General features: G+C 35.0%; 1 protein-coding gene across 19 annotated transcripts in view; it reads right to left on the bottom strand.

Annotated features, from left to right (window-relative positions):
• Positions 1–17,974, bottom strand: part of ROBO2 (roundabout guidance receptor 2) — a 1,749,879-nt gene that overhangs the window by 158,937 nt on the left and 1,572,968 nt on the right. For all 19 annotated transcript variants that reach the window (XM_040484189.1, XM_040484188.1, XM_040484194.1 and 16 more), the window contains one exon: positions 10,030–10,168. In XM_040484189.1, the coding sequence (XP_040340123.1) occupies positions 10,030–10,168 (139 nt within the window). The remainder of the gene's footprint in view (positions 1–10,029; positions 10,169–17,974) is intronic.

The following is a 17,974-nucleotide window of genomic DNA, read 5'->3' as shown; positions in this document are numbered from 1 at the left end:
CAGGTCTATCCTATAGATTTATATGACGAATCACTTCTCAGAAGAGACTTCTAGTACTTTAATTTCTTGGCAAAGGTTCACTGTGTCCCAATAGCAGCCCCCACGCCTAAATAGGTCCTTTAAGAATGAAGCTCCAATGAGTTGATGCTATGCACCAACTAAAGTAGATTTCTTCAATAATTGATTCTATTCTGTGGAATAGGGTATGTTCTTACAATGCTTTGAAAGTGTTTGGTTTTTGTCTCTTATTTTTGACAACTGTATCTCCTTCACACACTAAGGAAGACATACCCCTCATTCATCATGTTATTGTAATACTAGGTCTCAAGTTATTATTTTTTTTTCCTCTTTCTCTTTCAATTCATACCAGTTGATTTGAATAATTGATTTGAATAACCATAATGATGATGATGATAGCTCTACACTTGAGAAAATATAGTCTAGAAAGACTCATTCCTGTCAGGGATGCGTGGGTGGCTCAGTCGGTTAAGCTGACTCTTGATTTTGGCTCAGGTTATGATCTCACAATTTGTGAGATTGAGCCCTGCGTTGGCTCTGTACTGACATCGTGGAACCTGCTTGGGATTCTCCCCTCTCTCTTTCTATGTCCCTCCCCGCCCCCCACATGTGCATTCTCTCTCTCTCTCTCTCTCTCTCTCTCTCTCTCCCTCTCAAAAATAAACAAATAAATAAATAAACATTAAAAAAAACTTTAGAAATCAGAACTGTCAGCCAACACATAACTGCCTATGGAACTGTTAATAAGCAAATATTATCAAGAAAATATAAAATAATGCTCTTTTAGTAAAATTAACCATTGTCTAAGTGCCATGAGACAATGCAGATGAAAAGAAGAATTACATTATCATGCTCTAGAAAAGTTCATTGTTCTAGATTTATATACCTATACTATTTAATTCTCTCAGCAAGCATTTCTTTAGCTTCATTTGTATTACCAGTGACTTCATTTTTATTTCCAGATACAGTGGTAAGAAGAATACAAGACTATATTAAAATAAAATATTCTGTGATGATAAAGACAGAATTGCTTTAAACTTTGTTTCAGTGGGCTATAGGAAATAATGATATTTTTTAAATGATGCAAACTTATTTATTTGATACAATATAATGGATTATATAGTACTGATAAGTGCCATTATGATAAAAGTTATAAAAGCATTAATATGTACTTTATTACACAGATGTATTTTGTGACCATCTAATAGGCAAGCATTTACTAAGCTGTTTTTTTTTCCTAATGTATAATCCCAAATGGAGAATGGAAAAAAAAAATTGTTCCTACTTAGCACTTCTAGTTAATGGTCAAGATTGTGGACCTTGAAGCCAGTCATCCAAGATACCTTACTAGATGATTGACTTCACCTTACTTACCCTCTTTGTGTCTCATGTTTTTATTTGTTATATGGGAATAATAATAGTATTTATATCATACAGTTGCCATAAGGATGAATGTTTTCATGTAAAACGCCTAGAATAGGTATGATATAGAGTAAGTATGATGTAAATATAGTTATTAACATTATATTTACAGGAAAGGAAAATGCAATAAAAACAACTCTTTTGAATCAATATTAGCCTTTTCCTACAAAAACCTAAATAGGCATTCAGGGTCAAAGGCAATTTTAAATTTTTAAAAAATGTCCATATATACATAAAAATCTGATAGCATATATGCAAAACATAAAAAAAAAGTAGTTATCAGTTATAAATGGTTATATGAGTAACTTTAATTTTCTTCATTAGGCCCATCCATGTCAAATTTGCTTTTTTTTCCCTCCTATAAAAACATGTTATACTTTTTAAAGTGTTTTGAGTTGTTGCCATTCACAGAATAATGCCATTTCAGAATTTAAAGGCACCACAGAAACCATCCAATCCAACTTGCACATTTTGCAGGTGTAGACCCTAGTACTCAACATATTATGTAAATGATTTAAAACAGCATGATGCATTTTTGCAGAGCTGGGATAAGATTGTTAGTCTCCTAAATTCAACTTTACCTTGTAAGCCCACATTGCAATTACAACTTATTAAGAACAGCAACAGCAAAAAATCAATCAGAAGCATATCTTAAGAAAAACCCCTGGGTGATTAAAAACCATCTAAGTGATTCTAACAACAAATTGTCATATGAAGGCAAGGATTTGTGTTAAAATAGTCAATTAAATAACTTTCTTTTTAATTTTTTTTTATTTTTTAAGTTTATTTATTTATTTCTTCTGAGAGAGAGAGAGAGAGAGCTGGGGAGGGGCAGAGAGAGAGAAGGAGAGCGAGAATCCCAAGCAGGCTCTGTGATGTTAGCACGGAGACCAATGTGGGGCTCAAACTCACAGACCATGAGATCATGACCTGAGTCAAAACCAAGAGTAGAATGCTCAAGCAACTGAGCCACTCAGGCACCCCTCCTTTTTTAAAAAATTATTTTAAGAGAGAGAGAATCCCAAACAGGCTCCATGCTGCCGACGTTGACCCCAATGTGGGGTTGGCTTTCATGAACTGTGAGATCATGACCTGAGCTGAAACCAAGAGTCAGATGCTCAACTGATTGAGCCATCAGGCTCTCCAACTTTCTCCTTTTTATATTTTGTGTATAGTTGAGGTAAGAATCTAGGGTACTAGAAAGTGTGTCTCCAATGGTAAATACCCAATATATCCACCTGAGTCTTGACACAATGACTGTCTCTTGGTAACCCTTTGGCTTGTCCTACAATTTGGGCTAAGTAAAATGCTGCCCTAATCCTGATCTCTGCCTAGGGAATTCTCTAACATCCTAAGCTATGATGGAAGAAACAAACCTGCCCTAGCTTCTGTGTTGGACAACACCCACATGCCAATGACAGGTGGCACTCAGACAGATCCTTTTGCAAACTGCACCTGGTCTTGGCTCTGCCTTGACACAACACAAGAGCTGCCAGTTAATGGGCATCTTTGACTTCGAGGCATTTCATATTCCAAGTGTGTCCCAGCTTGTTAGTTGACCACTGGCCAGAACCCAAATTGGATGCCAGTTCCTGCATTGTCCCTGAGCTGAGATTCTCAACAGATGGGCCAATGTGGTCACAGGATGAGGTAACTTGCACTCTTCAACCTAGGTGGCAATTAGTTTTGTGTTAACAGCAACTATTAGCACCTATTTGATGAAAACACAGAGAAAGTACCATTTTGGCATCCCTCTGAAAGTTGCTAATTAATTCTGTTTGTAAACAAAAATCTATATCTTCAGCTTCCAAGAAGGTAACTTTGACATGGTCCAAATATAGATTTCCAAAACACGAAGACACTAGGTGTGCTTATGAAGTTGGTCTAAAAATTACACTTAACATTCCTATAAAGTTATTCATGATACAGCGTTTCTGAGTATCTAAAATTTTATCAAATATAAAATTAGTCAGTGGCTCAAGTCCATAAACAATTAATAATCACATAATTACAAAGCCCAATAGTTTAAAATATATGTTTTATGCTGGAAAGATTTTAAATCAAGTCCTAACTCTAACACGTATTAATGTGTGGCTTTGGAAGCAAGTTACTTAAACTTCTGTTTCCATAGCTCTCAAATGAGGAATCATAATATTTTAGAACACTATTTAAACTAGTGTAATTAACATATGGAAAGCAAAAGTGCATGGCAAATAACAAGTCCTTCAAAACTACATGCTTTTATTGTTACATAATCTTCTTACACAAGTGATGGTTTTTTTTATTATCAGTACACAACTGATATGATATAATGTGTGAAATTTGAAAGTCCCAACCCAGATGTCTTATTACACTGGGCCTACAATAAAATATGTTGACCGTATACAAACTTTGAGAGGTAGAAAAATCAGAGGTAACTTTCAGGCTTGGCAAACTGGCTGGAAAAATTTATAAAGAAATCTATATGATTTAAAAGCAAAAGTGGTATCTATTAAATCAGTAAGATTTTATGTTTCTATAGAAATTGATTGACCAAGGAAATTGAGTATCCATAGAAATTGTATACTTTATATTTTTCACCTTTAATATATTTTCCTTGTAGTTTTCTAGGTAGCTAATAAATGCCACCAACCAGCAGAATTTATAAAACTGGAGCACTTGTTACGTGTATCCAGTGTATAGTATTTACATTTCTTTGAATGAGTTACATGATTTTAATAACCCTTTGAGTTAGAATGGATGGCATAATTATTCACCCTGTACAAATGAGTCAAAGTGTAGGTTAGTTATTAGTCCCCTTGCATTTCTGGTCCATTTCTTCAGAATGTAAAACACAAAGAGTTGAAAAATCTTCTTCAAGGTCACACTCCTAGTTAGTGGTAGAGAAATATGTCAAACACCATTTCCAGAACATGGGAGTATAACTAAACTGATTAAATGATTGAACAGTGTCAGAACAAGCCTAAAGTTTAATCTCTGAAGATGGCCTCAGTATTCTTCATGTTATTCATAGCTATATTAAAAGATCTCACAGTAATTGTGCATGTAGTTCTATTTTCTTTTCTAGACAGAAATGGCTAAGGCATCTATACAGCTGAAAAACTACAGAGTATTCATTAACACATTTCTTTATATTTCTGAGCCTTAGGGACCAATTCACTTTTCAGATGTCACATACAATGTTTATATACATTGCTTTTCTCCTGCTCTTAGTTCTTTCTGTTCTTAATTTTTTTTTAATTGACCAATCTTGATCAGCCTACCAATCAGCATGGTTATTTATCAGGAGCCCAAATTACCACATGTCCTTGAAGCAAATGCTGTATGTGAAGAAGGCCCATCTCCTCAGCAGGGTGGCGGAGCACCTGTTCAGCATCTCCGCATCCCAGAAGCACATTCTCTAAACAATGGAGCTTCAAAACAATTAATATAAGAACATTTTCCAGGGCTAAGTGAAAAGAGCCACTTAGTGTAAAAAATGCCACACACACACAAAAAAGAATTATAAGTGGTTCTATTCAGTTTCTTTTCTTAAGGATTCATGTATTTATGTGAATCTCGCATTTCATGGAACTAAGAACTCTAAAAAGTCTCTCTTAAAATAGACTTGCACTTCAGAGAAAGGAATTTGTCAGTGGCTTCAAGAAAATTGATAGAATTTTCCACCATATATCTTGCAACTCTTATTCTCTAGTCCTTTATCTATTTTTATGAAATATTCATGAATTATATCTAGTATGTGCAAGCCATCAACTGCATTTAGAATTTGCAGGCATACATAAGAATGTAAATGGCATATTTTATTTCCTTTTTGCTCTGACAAGCTATTATAAACATTCCTTTCTGTACTCTAGATCTTTATTAAGAAAGTTAGTGTCACTTTAGAGTTGGTTCAGAAAATAAATAAAAATGAAATTAAAAAATCATGGAGCTAACCATATAGTGATATAACTAAAATTTATATGAATGGTAAAGGATGCTAAATCTCATATTTACAATTCTTTAAAAGACTGGTAATAATTAACTGAAACACAATCTATACTGACAAGACCAGAGAAGAAATTACAATCAGATTAATCACACTACTTTTTAACTAATTTCTGAGAAGGGATATTTTTATTCTTCTCGCTAATATTAGATTGAACTGAGTATTGTCGTGTTGGTGTATTTTAATTTAATTTTTTTATTTACTTCATTGTAAATTTATTATTTTCTCTTTCTTTTTACATTAGAACACAGTATTTTCATAAAGCTTCAGCATACAATGCATATTATATTTATTTTTGATTTTGGTATAACAAAAATATATAATATCCCTACGATAAGATGGAGCATAGCACAGATGAAACATAATCACAGAATTAAAATACTGGCAACTTTTATCACATGAAACACTTTATGGAAAGATGTAGTGAAGGCACCTGGTCATCAAGAGAGTATTAATTAGCAAAAAGGTCTAGGTTTGCCTGCGAAAAAAAAGATATACTACCCAAGGAAGAAACTAGGATTACTTTAGGCCTGAGTTTCTTTAATGTATGTAAATACTTTTCTATATCACCCATCTGGTTAACATAAAATAAAAAAATAAAGAATCAATAACTATATTTATTTTGCTTAAATATATTTTTTTTACAGACTAATGAGCATTAAAAATATCGGAGGCACTTAATAAATGTAGGTAAATCTGAAAGCGTAACTTTTACAATTTAAATTATATTTTAACAAAACCTGTATTTAAAAAAAAAATCATTATACCAGTACCTGGGTAGCTCAGTCGGTTAAGTGTCCAACTGTTGATTGTGGCTCAGGTCATGATCTCAGGGTTATGAGATCAAGCCCTGAATCAGGCTCAGAGCAGAGCACAGAGCCTGCTTGGGATTTTCTCTCACTCCTTCTCTCTCTGCCCTTCCCCTTCTTGTTCTCTCTCTCTCTCTCTCTCTCTCTCTCTCTCTCTCTCAAAAATAAAAGAAAATAAATAAAGTTTAAAATAAATAAACAATCGTTATAAATAACAAACAAAAAAAAATGTCTTTCCCCTCATCTCCTGTTTTGTTCCCTCTACCCACTTCATTTCCATATTGGTATGTGAAAGTATTGCTAGCCTTAAGAAATGCTACTTTTCCCACCTCACCAAAATACTCATCAAATCAAAAAAATACCAACTCACCAAGGGTACATTTTAATTTTATTAAAGATAAGTACTGAGAAAGGTCAGGAATTTCAAGGCTAAATCAAAGAAAGAGGTATAGGGGCGCCTGGGTGGCGCAGTCGGTTAAGCGTCCGACTTCAGCCAGGTCACGATCTTGCGGTCCGTGAGTTCGAGCCCTGCGTCAGGCTCTGGGCTGATGGCTCAGAGCCTGGAGCCTGTTTCCGATTCTGTGTCTCCCTCTCTCTCTGCCCCTCCCCCGTTCATGCTCTGTCTCTCTCTGTCCCAAAAATAAATAAACGTTGAAAAAAAAAATTTTTTTTTAAAAAAGAAAGAGGTATATAAGTCTACTAAAAATAAATTTTCAAAGTAAAGGAAACCAAAATACTCCCCTAATTCATCTCTGGTTACTGCAAGTTTGGCACAGATATCTTCTTCCGTGCTGAAGGTTTAAATAGCTATCACAGCATTTCATAAATTTATACTTGAATTGAAAAGCTTTTCTTGTCTCGAAAAGAAAAATAGTCACATATTACTTACGTAGTAATTACAGGCTATGCAGCTGCCCTACAAAGCTTTACTATAAATGTGTTAAGCATGAACCACTACACAAACCTTATTCAAATTGCATTAAATGTTAAGCCAAAGAAATGTCATCCTCCACACCACTTCACACAATTGCTTACACAAGAACAATGGCCATCTTCCTAGTCTGAGACTTAAATAATGTAATAGAATCAATGTTGTTGATTTAGGCTATGGTTGGTTAAAAGTCATTACTGTTATTCCTCACCAAGTAAAGAGGTCTATTTCTCCCTTATTATGCACAAGTGAAGCTTATGCTAATGCCTACAAATCTAAGAATGAATAAGCTTCTTTGAAATACCATTTAAAGATTGAGAACTCATGAAATAGTACCTCGTTTCTATCATGATAAAAATATTGACCTCAATTTCTATATTGCGCTGATCCTTACTTTAAGCCTTTCTAATGTACAATTGAAAGCTTATACAGCATTTCCATTTGCTTAATACTTTAAAAATATTAAGCTGGTCACACAAAGCACTGTAGTAGTATCATGCCAGTAATAGAAGAATAAAGAGGCCAGAAACCTATGAAAATGTTTTCAGGAAAGTTAATGGAAGTAAGATTTCTCAAAATCTCAACCTCACCTTTAGAGGTCTTTATATCATCCATTCTAAACATGTAGTATTAATAGTATTGTTTGCTTTTTGTGTATTATTTGAACTTTGAAGCAAATGAATTTGGTAAGATTGGAGAATATTATAGCAACTAAAGGTGTCAGGCTTATGACCTAACACCTAGAGAAATTTGGGAACAAATTAAACTGGGCTTGATTAAGTTTTATTTTACCTCAATTCAAACACATAGAGCCATTAGAATGCAACACACCCTTACTACTTTCTATTTTTGAAACTTTTTTGAACTGGATCTTGTTTAATGATTAAAAATGGCAGAATCATGAGGGATGTTATATAGACATCATTAACCTCTGACATCATGTGACAAAAAAATGGCATTGCCTGTGGCTTTCTTCCTAACACCCCACAAATCCAGTCTAACCATGAGAAAACATGAAACAAATCCTAGTTTGGGGTACCTGCCAGTACCCCTTCAGGCTGTCAAGATCATAAAAACAATGAAAGACTGGGGAAATATGACAAGCAAATGCAATATTCTATAATATCCAACTAAATAAATACCCTCGATTGGAGACTGGAGCAGAAGGAAGACATTAATGAGAAAACTGGTGAAATCAAAACAATGTATAATCATTATGTATTACCATTTGTTCATTCAGAGTAACAAATGTTTCCTAGTAATGTAAAATGTTAATAATAGGGAAAACTGAATGTCAAGTATATGGGAATTCTCCATATTATTTTTGTAACTTTTCTATAAACCTGAAAATATTCCAAAAAAAAGTTTTTGTTAGTTTGTTTTTAGTGGATGAGTATATTTACTCCCAGTAACTGAAAATTAACCTTTGTGTACACTAGGCTAAATTTTACTATATAATTCATCTCTCAATCTTACATCAACTTTTAAAAATTACACATTAACTGCTCTCAGCTCCATCAACTTTTCTTGCATTTTAACCTACTTCTCCACTGAGAAGACTTGAGGAACTTCACATTCACAAACTCCTGTAACAACACTCCTTTAAAACTAGATGTCTAACAGCAAAGTGACATAGAGGTAACTTTCCCTACGATACAGGCTAACAAGTTAACCAAATTAAAATATTTACTTTTTTTATTTCTATAGATTGCAAAGAATGTCTCATTGAGTGTTAAAAATGTTTGGTCCATTTGAGACCAGTGCTGTTGATCATATGACTTCAGAAAATACAGTATCAGAGAAATAATGATAAATAAATCAAGATTTTGAAATAAATGCATAAATTCAGGAAAGTATCCACAGTGGTTGCTGGTGAAAGCAGATAAAAGGCAACCAATGTCTGTGTAAGCAAGTTTAATTTCAGTCAGTTGAATGAAACCAAATTTCTCTCTTTTTTCTTTTAGGAAAAAATTACAAAAAAGGCAGGATGTCAAATCTTATTCAGATGATTGTAGTCGGTTTGATGGCTGATGGCCACAGTTTCAGAAGGTAACACTAGGAGTAAGGCAAAACTAATCTTAAAGCTAAACTTGCTCATTATATGGGGAAACAAAAAAAAATACTTGAATGATTTATTTGGTCATAAAGGGCAAGGTCTCAGAAAAAACTAGACAGCAAAAATGTTAAGTGTATTTTTATAAAAGGATAACAAGCATGTTTGGACTTACCCATGGAAGTTGAGTGACTAGGTTAAGGAGTTTGGTGATAGGAAGATTAGATGGAAAAACAGGTCTCCATGAAGACATGGAAAGTGAGAAAGTGACAGGCAGTCCCTAAGTGAGAAATTCCCTCTGCGGATAGAGATATCCAGGACTTGCTGCATTTTCAGTGTTGTGTTGCACAAAACCTCTCCTTTACTCCAGACCTTGAAGTCAGTTAGGCTCAGCAGCCTTTGGTGAGTGAGGCTCTGGACATCACTAGGAAGGCAGACAGCATCCAGTGTGTGCTGAAGCATCATGCCAACAGAATGGTAGTTGGAGGAATTAGGATAAATAGTCAAGAGTTCACTAGGAGCAGAATAGCAGAACTAGGAGGGGCCGCCTCTGGAAACTTTGATATTTGGGGGCAGTAGATGAAGTGGAGAATCAGGCATTTATGTGAAAATTCAATGAAAGAGCAATTAAAAGATTGTAGGACTTCAGTATATTAAACAGCAGATACGTGGCTTGCATATGTAAAAATCAGATGTCTGGAAATAATACACCAAGATATGCATGTCTGATGGTAAAATCAGGATTTTTTTTTCCCTCCTAATTATTCAGTGGTTATCTAATGATTTTCCATCTGTATGATGTTCTTACCTTCCTCTTGGCAAGTCTGCATCATCCTTTTTCCACCGCACAGTTGGTTGAGGATCTCCCTGGACCTGACAACGAAATTCTACAGCTTCTTCCTCCAGAACCACCTGGTTAATTGGCCTCCTGAGAAATGTGGGTCGTTCTTAGGAAAAAAAAAAAAAAAAAGGGAACAATGGTAAAATGAAATCAATGCTGTGCATGTCTTAAGAACATTATCAAAAAAACCTCTATCTCAACTATATCTTGATAAGACCTTATTAATCCAATGCAATTGAATAAAATAAAATATTTTGGAACACAGAAGTAGCTACGGTTTGTATATAAGATCATATAATCTTTTGGGAATAAAATTGATTCTTCAGTGAATTCCTGAGGTATGGAAAATCCTATCACAAAAAGTCTGAATAGCACATTCCACAGAAACACGGAAAGATATAAAAACGATTACTTTAATCTACCCCAATAGCTGAGTGAGAAAACTAAAAGTTGAAACTGATGGAAACTATCAAAAAGGAAACTAATATTAATGTTCCATCAAGAATGCTAGCATGAACTAACTGGAAATAAGACAAAAAACAAAAAAGAACGCTACAGTGAATACACACAAAAAGTTGTGCTCTCGCACATGGTGTTATTTAAATTTTCCCACTTAGGCTATCATTTCACAAAGACCCAATACTTCCACATATGTTTTCACCTCGTGTATGGAAAGCTATCAACCTGATTTAATTTTTCTTAAATATAAAAGCTGTCAATCTGATTTTTTTCTTAAACAAAAATCACCATTATTATTAATTATTGTAAACTACTGTCATACATAATTTTCTAAGGCCACTTCAATTATCTTCTCCTCAGTGTTTCACAGATTTACCCGTTTTTTCTTTACTTAACTTTTATGTTTCTTTATTTCTCTAGTGTTCAGGTTCAGTTTTCCCATCCTTTACTCCTTGTTGTTAATTTGCACCTATCACCCTTAATTTGCATTTTCCACTCCTCTACATATAGCTAGGGAAAAATAAATCCCTGCCTATGAAAATTTTACCATTGAACAGAAATATAAAACAAACAGTAGTTTTACAAATCTCTAAACACCTGAATTTCTTGTCTAGTTTCTTCCCTTTTTGATAATGGTCTGATACAGGACACATTACCACTTAAGATTTCATTAGCAAATGTCTCCAAATCATAGGCAGTCCAATAGTTCTACTTATTGAAGTAGAAAGAGAAATCAAGGAAAAGAAAGATGAAATCCATTGGGAATTGACACAATTTGTCTGGCCATATGGTCGTATTTAGTCACTGAAGACTTTAGTTTCAAACCCAATTTAAAAATGTCAATAGTGGCATAAAAAAATTGAAACATATTTAGAAAAAAAAATCTTTAAAGAAAATCAATCACTTCAAGTAGCATATATTAAGAATATAGGATGGAAGTACATAATTTTATTGACTAAATAAGTCTAGATTTATAAAATAAATGTGTAAGTTGCAATAGACATATTTTATTGCATTAAAGTCAACAATCATTGGCATTCAGAAGGAAGACAACTCCATCTCTCCACTGTGAAGTTGACAGTAAGGATCAAAATTTTCTCTAAAACAGCAACCTGCATATTAAGCATTAAGTACCTGCACTCTGAGACCCCAAAATCCCAAGCCATAAAACAGGCAAATAGAACTTCTCATGGAGAGGTTTTTTTAATGAAGAATTTAGAAATAAAGCATAAGAACTTGAAAGGGGGGAAAAAAAAAGTTGCTCCTAATTAGATTTTAGGTAGTCAGAATCAATTAACAGTTAAGTGTTCCCCACCCCACCCCTGCCCAAAGACAGAACAAATCTTCATGTTGGATGCAGTCATTTTGTATTATTCTTTTGAACCTTGGACACTACATGTTCCCAACAACTATTTGAGCACTGGCTAGTTGATACTGAGCTACTGTTTCTGGCGGCAAATAGGCAACAGGATCAGTATAGTATCTTCATATGAGTGCTTAGAATGTTAATAGCAAAAATGAATCATTAGCCCAGAAAGCAGGATTGACTTGTTTTCTTTGCAATCACTCAGGGATGTTCATTCGATTCATCTAAAACTGAAATACCCAATATTAAAAGACAGCTAAGCCACTGTTGATGTCATTGAGATTGAGAAATGAGGAATTTTCCTGCCCCCTTTGATTTTAATGAGTGTATTGTACTACAACCTCGTATATGGACAGAAGTCATTCCCTCACCCACTCTTCCATTTAGCACATATTAACACAGCTTTTCCTATGTCAGGCTTTGAGCTTAGTAGCTGGTGAACAGCCAGCAGCTTGGTTTCATCAGAAAAGTGGTGGGATGAGCACCTGGATGGCTCAGTTGGTTAAGCTTCCTACTTCAGCTCAGGGCATGATCTCACAGTTAGTGAGTTCAAGCCCCGTCAGGGGCTCTGTGCTGATAGCTTAGAGCCTAGAGCCTCCTTCGGATTCTGTGTCTCCCTCTATTGCTGTTTCTCCCCTACTTGCGCTCTCTCTCTCAAAAATAAATAAACATTGACAAAAATTTTTTAAATATTAAAAAAAAAAAAAAAAAAAAAAAAAGAAAAGTGGTAGGAAATGAAGCCAGTCAGATAGTGAATGGCAAGACCATGAAGGGCCTTTCTGGCCATGTCAAGGAATGTGAGTTCTGCCCTAAGAGTGATAGAGAGATGTTGAAGTGTTTTAAGTACAGAAGCAACATTTTAAATAAATATGTGAAAAAGATTGTGTTGGCAGATCTGTGAAAGATGAACTAGAAGAGAAACATGAAGCAGTGAATTAGGTCAAATGGATTTTGTAAGAAATTACTTCAGCTTTGGCTGACACGATGGTTCTATGGATATGGAAAAGGGCAGATTGAAAAGGTATCAAAACTGGGTGATCAATCAGAAGTGGATATTGAAGAAGAAAAGTCTAAAAGGATTCTCAAGTTTCCATTTAGCAGATCGGAACAGATTGGCAGGTAAAGCATGGATATGGGGTGTGTATGTCTATGTGTGTGTAGATCATTTCACCACAGAAATGCTAGACAGGAGAAAAATGAACACCTATGCTTAAGCCATTGCTGATCAGGTTTCTGTTACTTGAAGTTAAATGCATTCTTTTTTTTTTTTTTTTTACATTATTTATTTTTGAGAGACGGAGACAGAGTATGAGCAGGGGAGGGGCAGAGAGAGAGGGACACACAGAATCAGAAGCAGGCTCCGGGCTCTGAGCTATCAGCCCAGAGCCCAACACGGGGCTCGAATCCACAAACTGTGAGATCATGACCTGAGCCGAAGTCTGACGCTTAACCGATTGAGCCACCTAGGTGCCCCGAAGTTAAATGCATTCTTATTTAAGAAGATAAAGGAGGCTACTTACAAAATAGAAGGGAAAAAGAAAAAGTAAATGTGGTCATACCTAGATATAGAAAAGCTCTTTAATTTCAAAAAGTAAAAATAAAAAATAAAAAGGGAATCAAAAGAAACTTCTTAAGCATGGTGAAGATATTTTATCAGAAATTAAATCAAAACATCTTTTTAAAACTAGTATGCTAGGGATACCAGGGTGGCTCAGTCGGTTAAGCATTGGACTCTTGCTCCATCTCAGGTCATGATCTCACGGTTTTCTGCATTCGAGCCCCACATGGACTCTCTGCTGATGGCATGAAGCGTGCTTGAGATTCTCCCTCTTTCTCTGTCCCTCCCCCACTCACACTCTTTCTGTCTCTCTCAAAATAAATAAATAAGGGCGCCTGGGTGGCGCAGTCGGTTAAGCGTCCGACTTCAGCCAGGTCACGATCTCGCGGTCCGTGAGTTCGAGCCCCGCGCCGGTCTCTGGGCTGATGGCTCATAGCCTGTAGCCTGCTTCCGATTCTGTGTCTCCCTCTCTCTCTGCTCCTCCCCCGTTCATGCTCTGTCTCTCTCTGTCCCAAAAATAAATAAACGTTGAAAAAAAAAATAAAAAAAAATAATAAAATAAATAAACTTTAAAAGTAATGCTAAAATCATGCCTATTAAAATCAGGAACATGATGGACATGCCAACATTAGTAATCAATAAGAAAAAAGAAAGAAAAGTGTGCGTATTGGAGAATAGAATAACAATTTTGATAATCGATAATTGCAACAAAAAATAAGAACTACATAGGATCAATGTAGTAATGTTGACAGTATTAGAAAATGGGTGCTTTTAGGGGCGCCTGGGTGGCGCAGTCGGTTAAGCGTCCGACTTCAGCCAGGTCACGATCTCGCGGTCCGTGAGTTCGAGCCCCGCGTCAGGCTCTGGGCTGATGGCTCAGAGCCTGGAGCCTGTTTCCGATTCTGTGTCTCCCTCTCTCTCTGCCCTTCCCCCATTCATGCTCTGTCTCTCTCTGTCCCAAAAATAAATAAACGTTGAAAAAAAAATTAAAAAAAAAAAAAAAAGAAAATGGGTGCTTTTAGAAAAAATGTGACAAATTCATACACTGCAAAATTAGTAAGTCACTGGAATCTTAAAGCTATTTCTATCTATCATCTATCTATTATCTATCTATCTATCTATCTTTCTATCATCTATCTATCTAACATGGAAAATTTGCATGACATGATGCTAACTATAAAATAAATTGTATAACAGTATGTGAGACTAGTTCCATTAAAATACACATGAATATTTTCAGGCAAAGATTTTGTATGCTTTCTTTAACATACTACCTGCCACAAAATTGCAACGTATGAATGCAATGAACCCAAAGGATAAACTTTACATTAGACTTATTCTGAAACTACAATTACTAAAACTAAAGTTGTCTCTTTATCCAGGGGACAGCATCAGGATCCTTGAGGGTTTTATGGCTTTCATACATGTTCTAAGCCCCACTGTTTTATGGAGACACGTGGAAGAGCCTGATTTATAATTCAAGAAGAAGGAAGATATAGGATCCCCTGCTGCCGTTCTGATGAACCCAGCAGGGGTGGACAACTTCGCAATGAACTTTTTCTATTCCCTTCTGCCCTCAAGCAGAGTCTAGTTGCCTAGCAACTAAATAACCACAGGACAGTATGTGGTATAGAATTTTTGGAAGTCTAGAATTGGCTCATGATGGAAATGTAATTCAATTGACAGGAAAGAGAAATAAAAGACAATGCAAATAAAAGTCATTTGCACATATAGGAGACATCAAGATGGGTTTTATACTGGAGTAACTTAGGTTACACCTTCCAACAAAGTGACACTGACATTTACTAATATGTTGGAGTTTGGTCACAACTTTTAAAGTAGTATTCTGGGAATTTCCGTAGTGCCCATTGCAGTAATTATCCCTAAATTGTATTATTCATTACTCTTATTGTTTTCTGCTAATTATAATAAAATCACCTTCTACTAAAATTTAACTGCCTACAAAAAATGGTATGTTAAAAACTGTAGGTTTGCCTAACATTTATTAACTGGAAATATATTTTTTGTAAGAATCATTTTCCAGTTTCCTTAACTAGACTTTATTTCCAGAAAAATCTGAGAATCAGAAACATGAATATTGATGACTAAAGAAGTTGTACAGGCAGAGAACATATTTTTAAAGGCTTTGCCTTTGCAGTGACTACTATTATTCTAAGCCAAACAAAAGGTGTGCTTTCAGAAACAAATTATAAAAATTATAAGGAAATGTCTTGGGATTTGCTGTTTTATGTCAAAATGATCTGCAAATAAATGTAAAGTTATAAGGATTAGATGGTAAATTGGTAAGTAATCCCATTTGATACCCATTAATGCCCCAGGAGTTTGTACCCCATGAAACTTCTCACAATCAAAATAAATATATATGAAACATCCTGAACTACTAAATAATGAGAAAAATTCATTTTGAGGCATGTAAATAAGGTCACTGATTTTTCCATGTTATCACCTTATGTCTGATCACATATTGAAAACTCGGGAAAAATCTCAAGGGCTGTTTCCTAACTGCTTATCAATTAGATTAGAGTCCCTCTGAATGGCCTGATCCCTAATTATATAGCCTTGGAGTGATCAAAGGCAATGTCTTTGCCAATGCAATTAACATTTTTTTTTATGTGAGATTAACTGGATTTGAATCACCTGCATAACTTGCTTACAAGGTTAATCTCTCTTGAGACAGTAGTGTTGTTTGGCAGTGTGGTACTATGTAAAGTACAGCTCTCAAGCAGTCAGGTCAATTTAGTTTCAAATTGGCATTCTGGAAAATCCAACTGTGTGTGGCTATAATAAAATCAAATGCCAAGTCTCACTGTAGTTATGCCAATAGTGTTGAGAAAACAAAATGTTCAAATTAATACAAATTACAATAAATCTGAAATGGGGTTGCATAATCTCTCTTAAGTTTCTTATTTACATGCTACAGTGAAAGAAATTAAGTCCCCACTGAACAAGTTTCTCTTTTCAACTGCATTGAATATGGCTGTAAAATTGGCAATGGCTGTGTCATGACAGCTCTTACTAGGATAATCTTAACAATTTTTTAAATAATCTTTGCTTGACATTATGAAACTGGTGTTACAGCAATAATCACATAGGTAAGTCCTTTAGGTCCTATAAGACCAAAGGCATGAAATAAAAGGACAGTAGAGGTAACCACTGCTTGTAAACCTTATCTTAACTTCAGCTGACCTGGAAGTACTTGCCAAGCTATAGTGTCTATTAACCTGGGAAGTCAGATGGCTAGCCTTAGTATGTCTCTTTTTATTTTACTGGGTATGCATGAGGGGACAGGGTTATGATAGCCATTGAATGTGAATTATTGTGCCCTTCCAAAACAGACTGGATGATAATGATCAGACTGTCTGAATGTGATTAAATAAATCCTGGCTGCATTAATTTTTTTTCTTGCCAAGAATTTTCTTTGTCTGAGAGAAGTCATCCTGTGAAGTAAAGACAAACATAGGTAAATGTTTTCAGGGGGGAAAAAATGCTTCTCTCACCATATCTTAGAGGCAAAGTTTCATGTTATCATTGATAATGTGATGTAAAAGGTCTATTCATCTTACTAGTATATTAAATCATTTAAACAGGGTTTGGCACATGGGAGGTGCTCAAGGGATGTTTGTTAAATGAGAAAATGAATAAGAAATGTTTTGCTGTTTTAAAGTTTGCAAGCAAATATTATTTAAAAGATAGCTTTCAATAACAGTCTTAATTTTAATAATGCCTTATACTTGGAATTCTTAAGTGAAGGCCCCAGGGTATCAATAAAACTTAGATATTTCTTATGGTTTGGCTTTAAGATATCTTCTCTAATAGCTTTGCCTACTGGTATCTCAAATACAGGTCAGGCCACCACCTAAAATCTCTACTCTAATAACTGAAAATCAACATCAACAGCCCTAAATTCTGTCCTCATTGCCAATGAATGGCTACTTCCCAATCTGATCATTGTACAGTGAAAGCCATCAGTTGACACAGAGTTTCCAATAGTCTTTTTAGTGAGCAGCTATTAAATGTGAATGAACAACAGGAGATCACTTGCTATTTGAAGAAAGCCTCCAGCATAAAAGACAGAACAAGGGAGAAAAGGAAGTGGGAGGGAGTCAGAAAAAAATTAAGCAGGAAGCATCACAAGAAAGTTTTATTTGGAAAAAAAAAGACTTATTAAAATCATGTGACACAAGAGAATTTAAACTATCCATGAAACAAGAACAGAATATGATAAATGAGGAAGAATGAGAGAAAAGAAAGACCTGGGAGGTTTCACATCTAATTAATAAATATATATTTGACATATAAACTGAATAAAAATTATGGGAAAGGATAATTCACTAAATTGTTCAGTAATTTTCAGATTGAAATTGTTCACCAAGTAAAGGGAAAAAAAGTGGCAAACCAAGGCATAGTATTGAAACATTTTAGAACACTGGAATAATGATACAGCACTAAAACTGGAAAGAGGAAAGAAAGAAAGAAAGAAAGAAAGAAAGAAAGAAAGAAAGAAAGAA

Source organism: Herpailurus yagouaroundi, unplaced genomic scaffold (genome assembly GCF_014898765.1).
Source record: "Herpailurus yagouaroundi ecotype Mexico unplaced genomic scaffold, PumYag 162, whole genome shotgun sequence".
NCBI lineage: Eukaryota > Metazoa > Chordata > Mammalia > Carnivora > Felidae > Herpailurus > Herpailurus yagouaroundi.
Note: the sequence above shows the minus strand (reverse complement) of the source record. Positions and strands in the feature narration are given on the sequence as shown.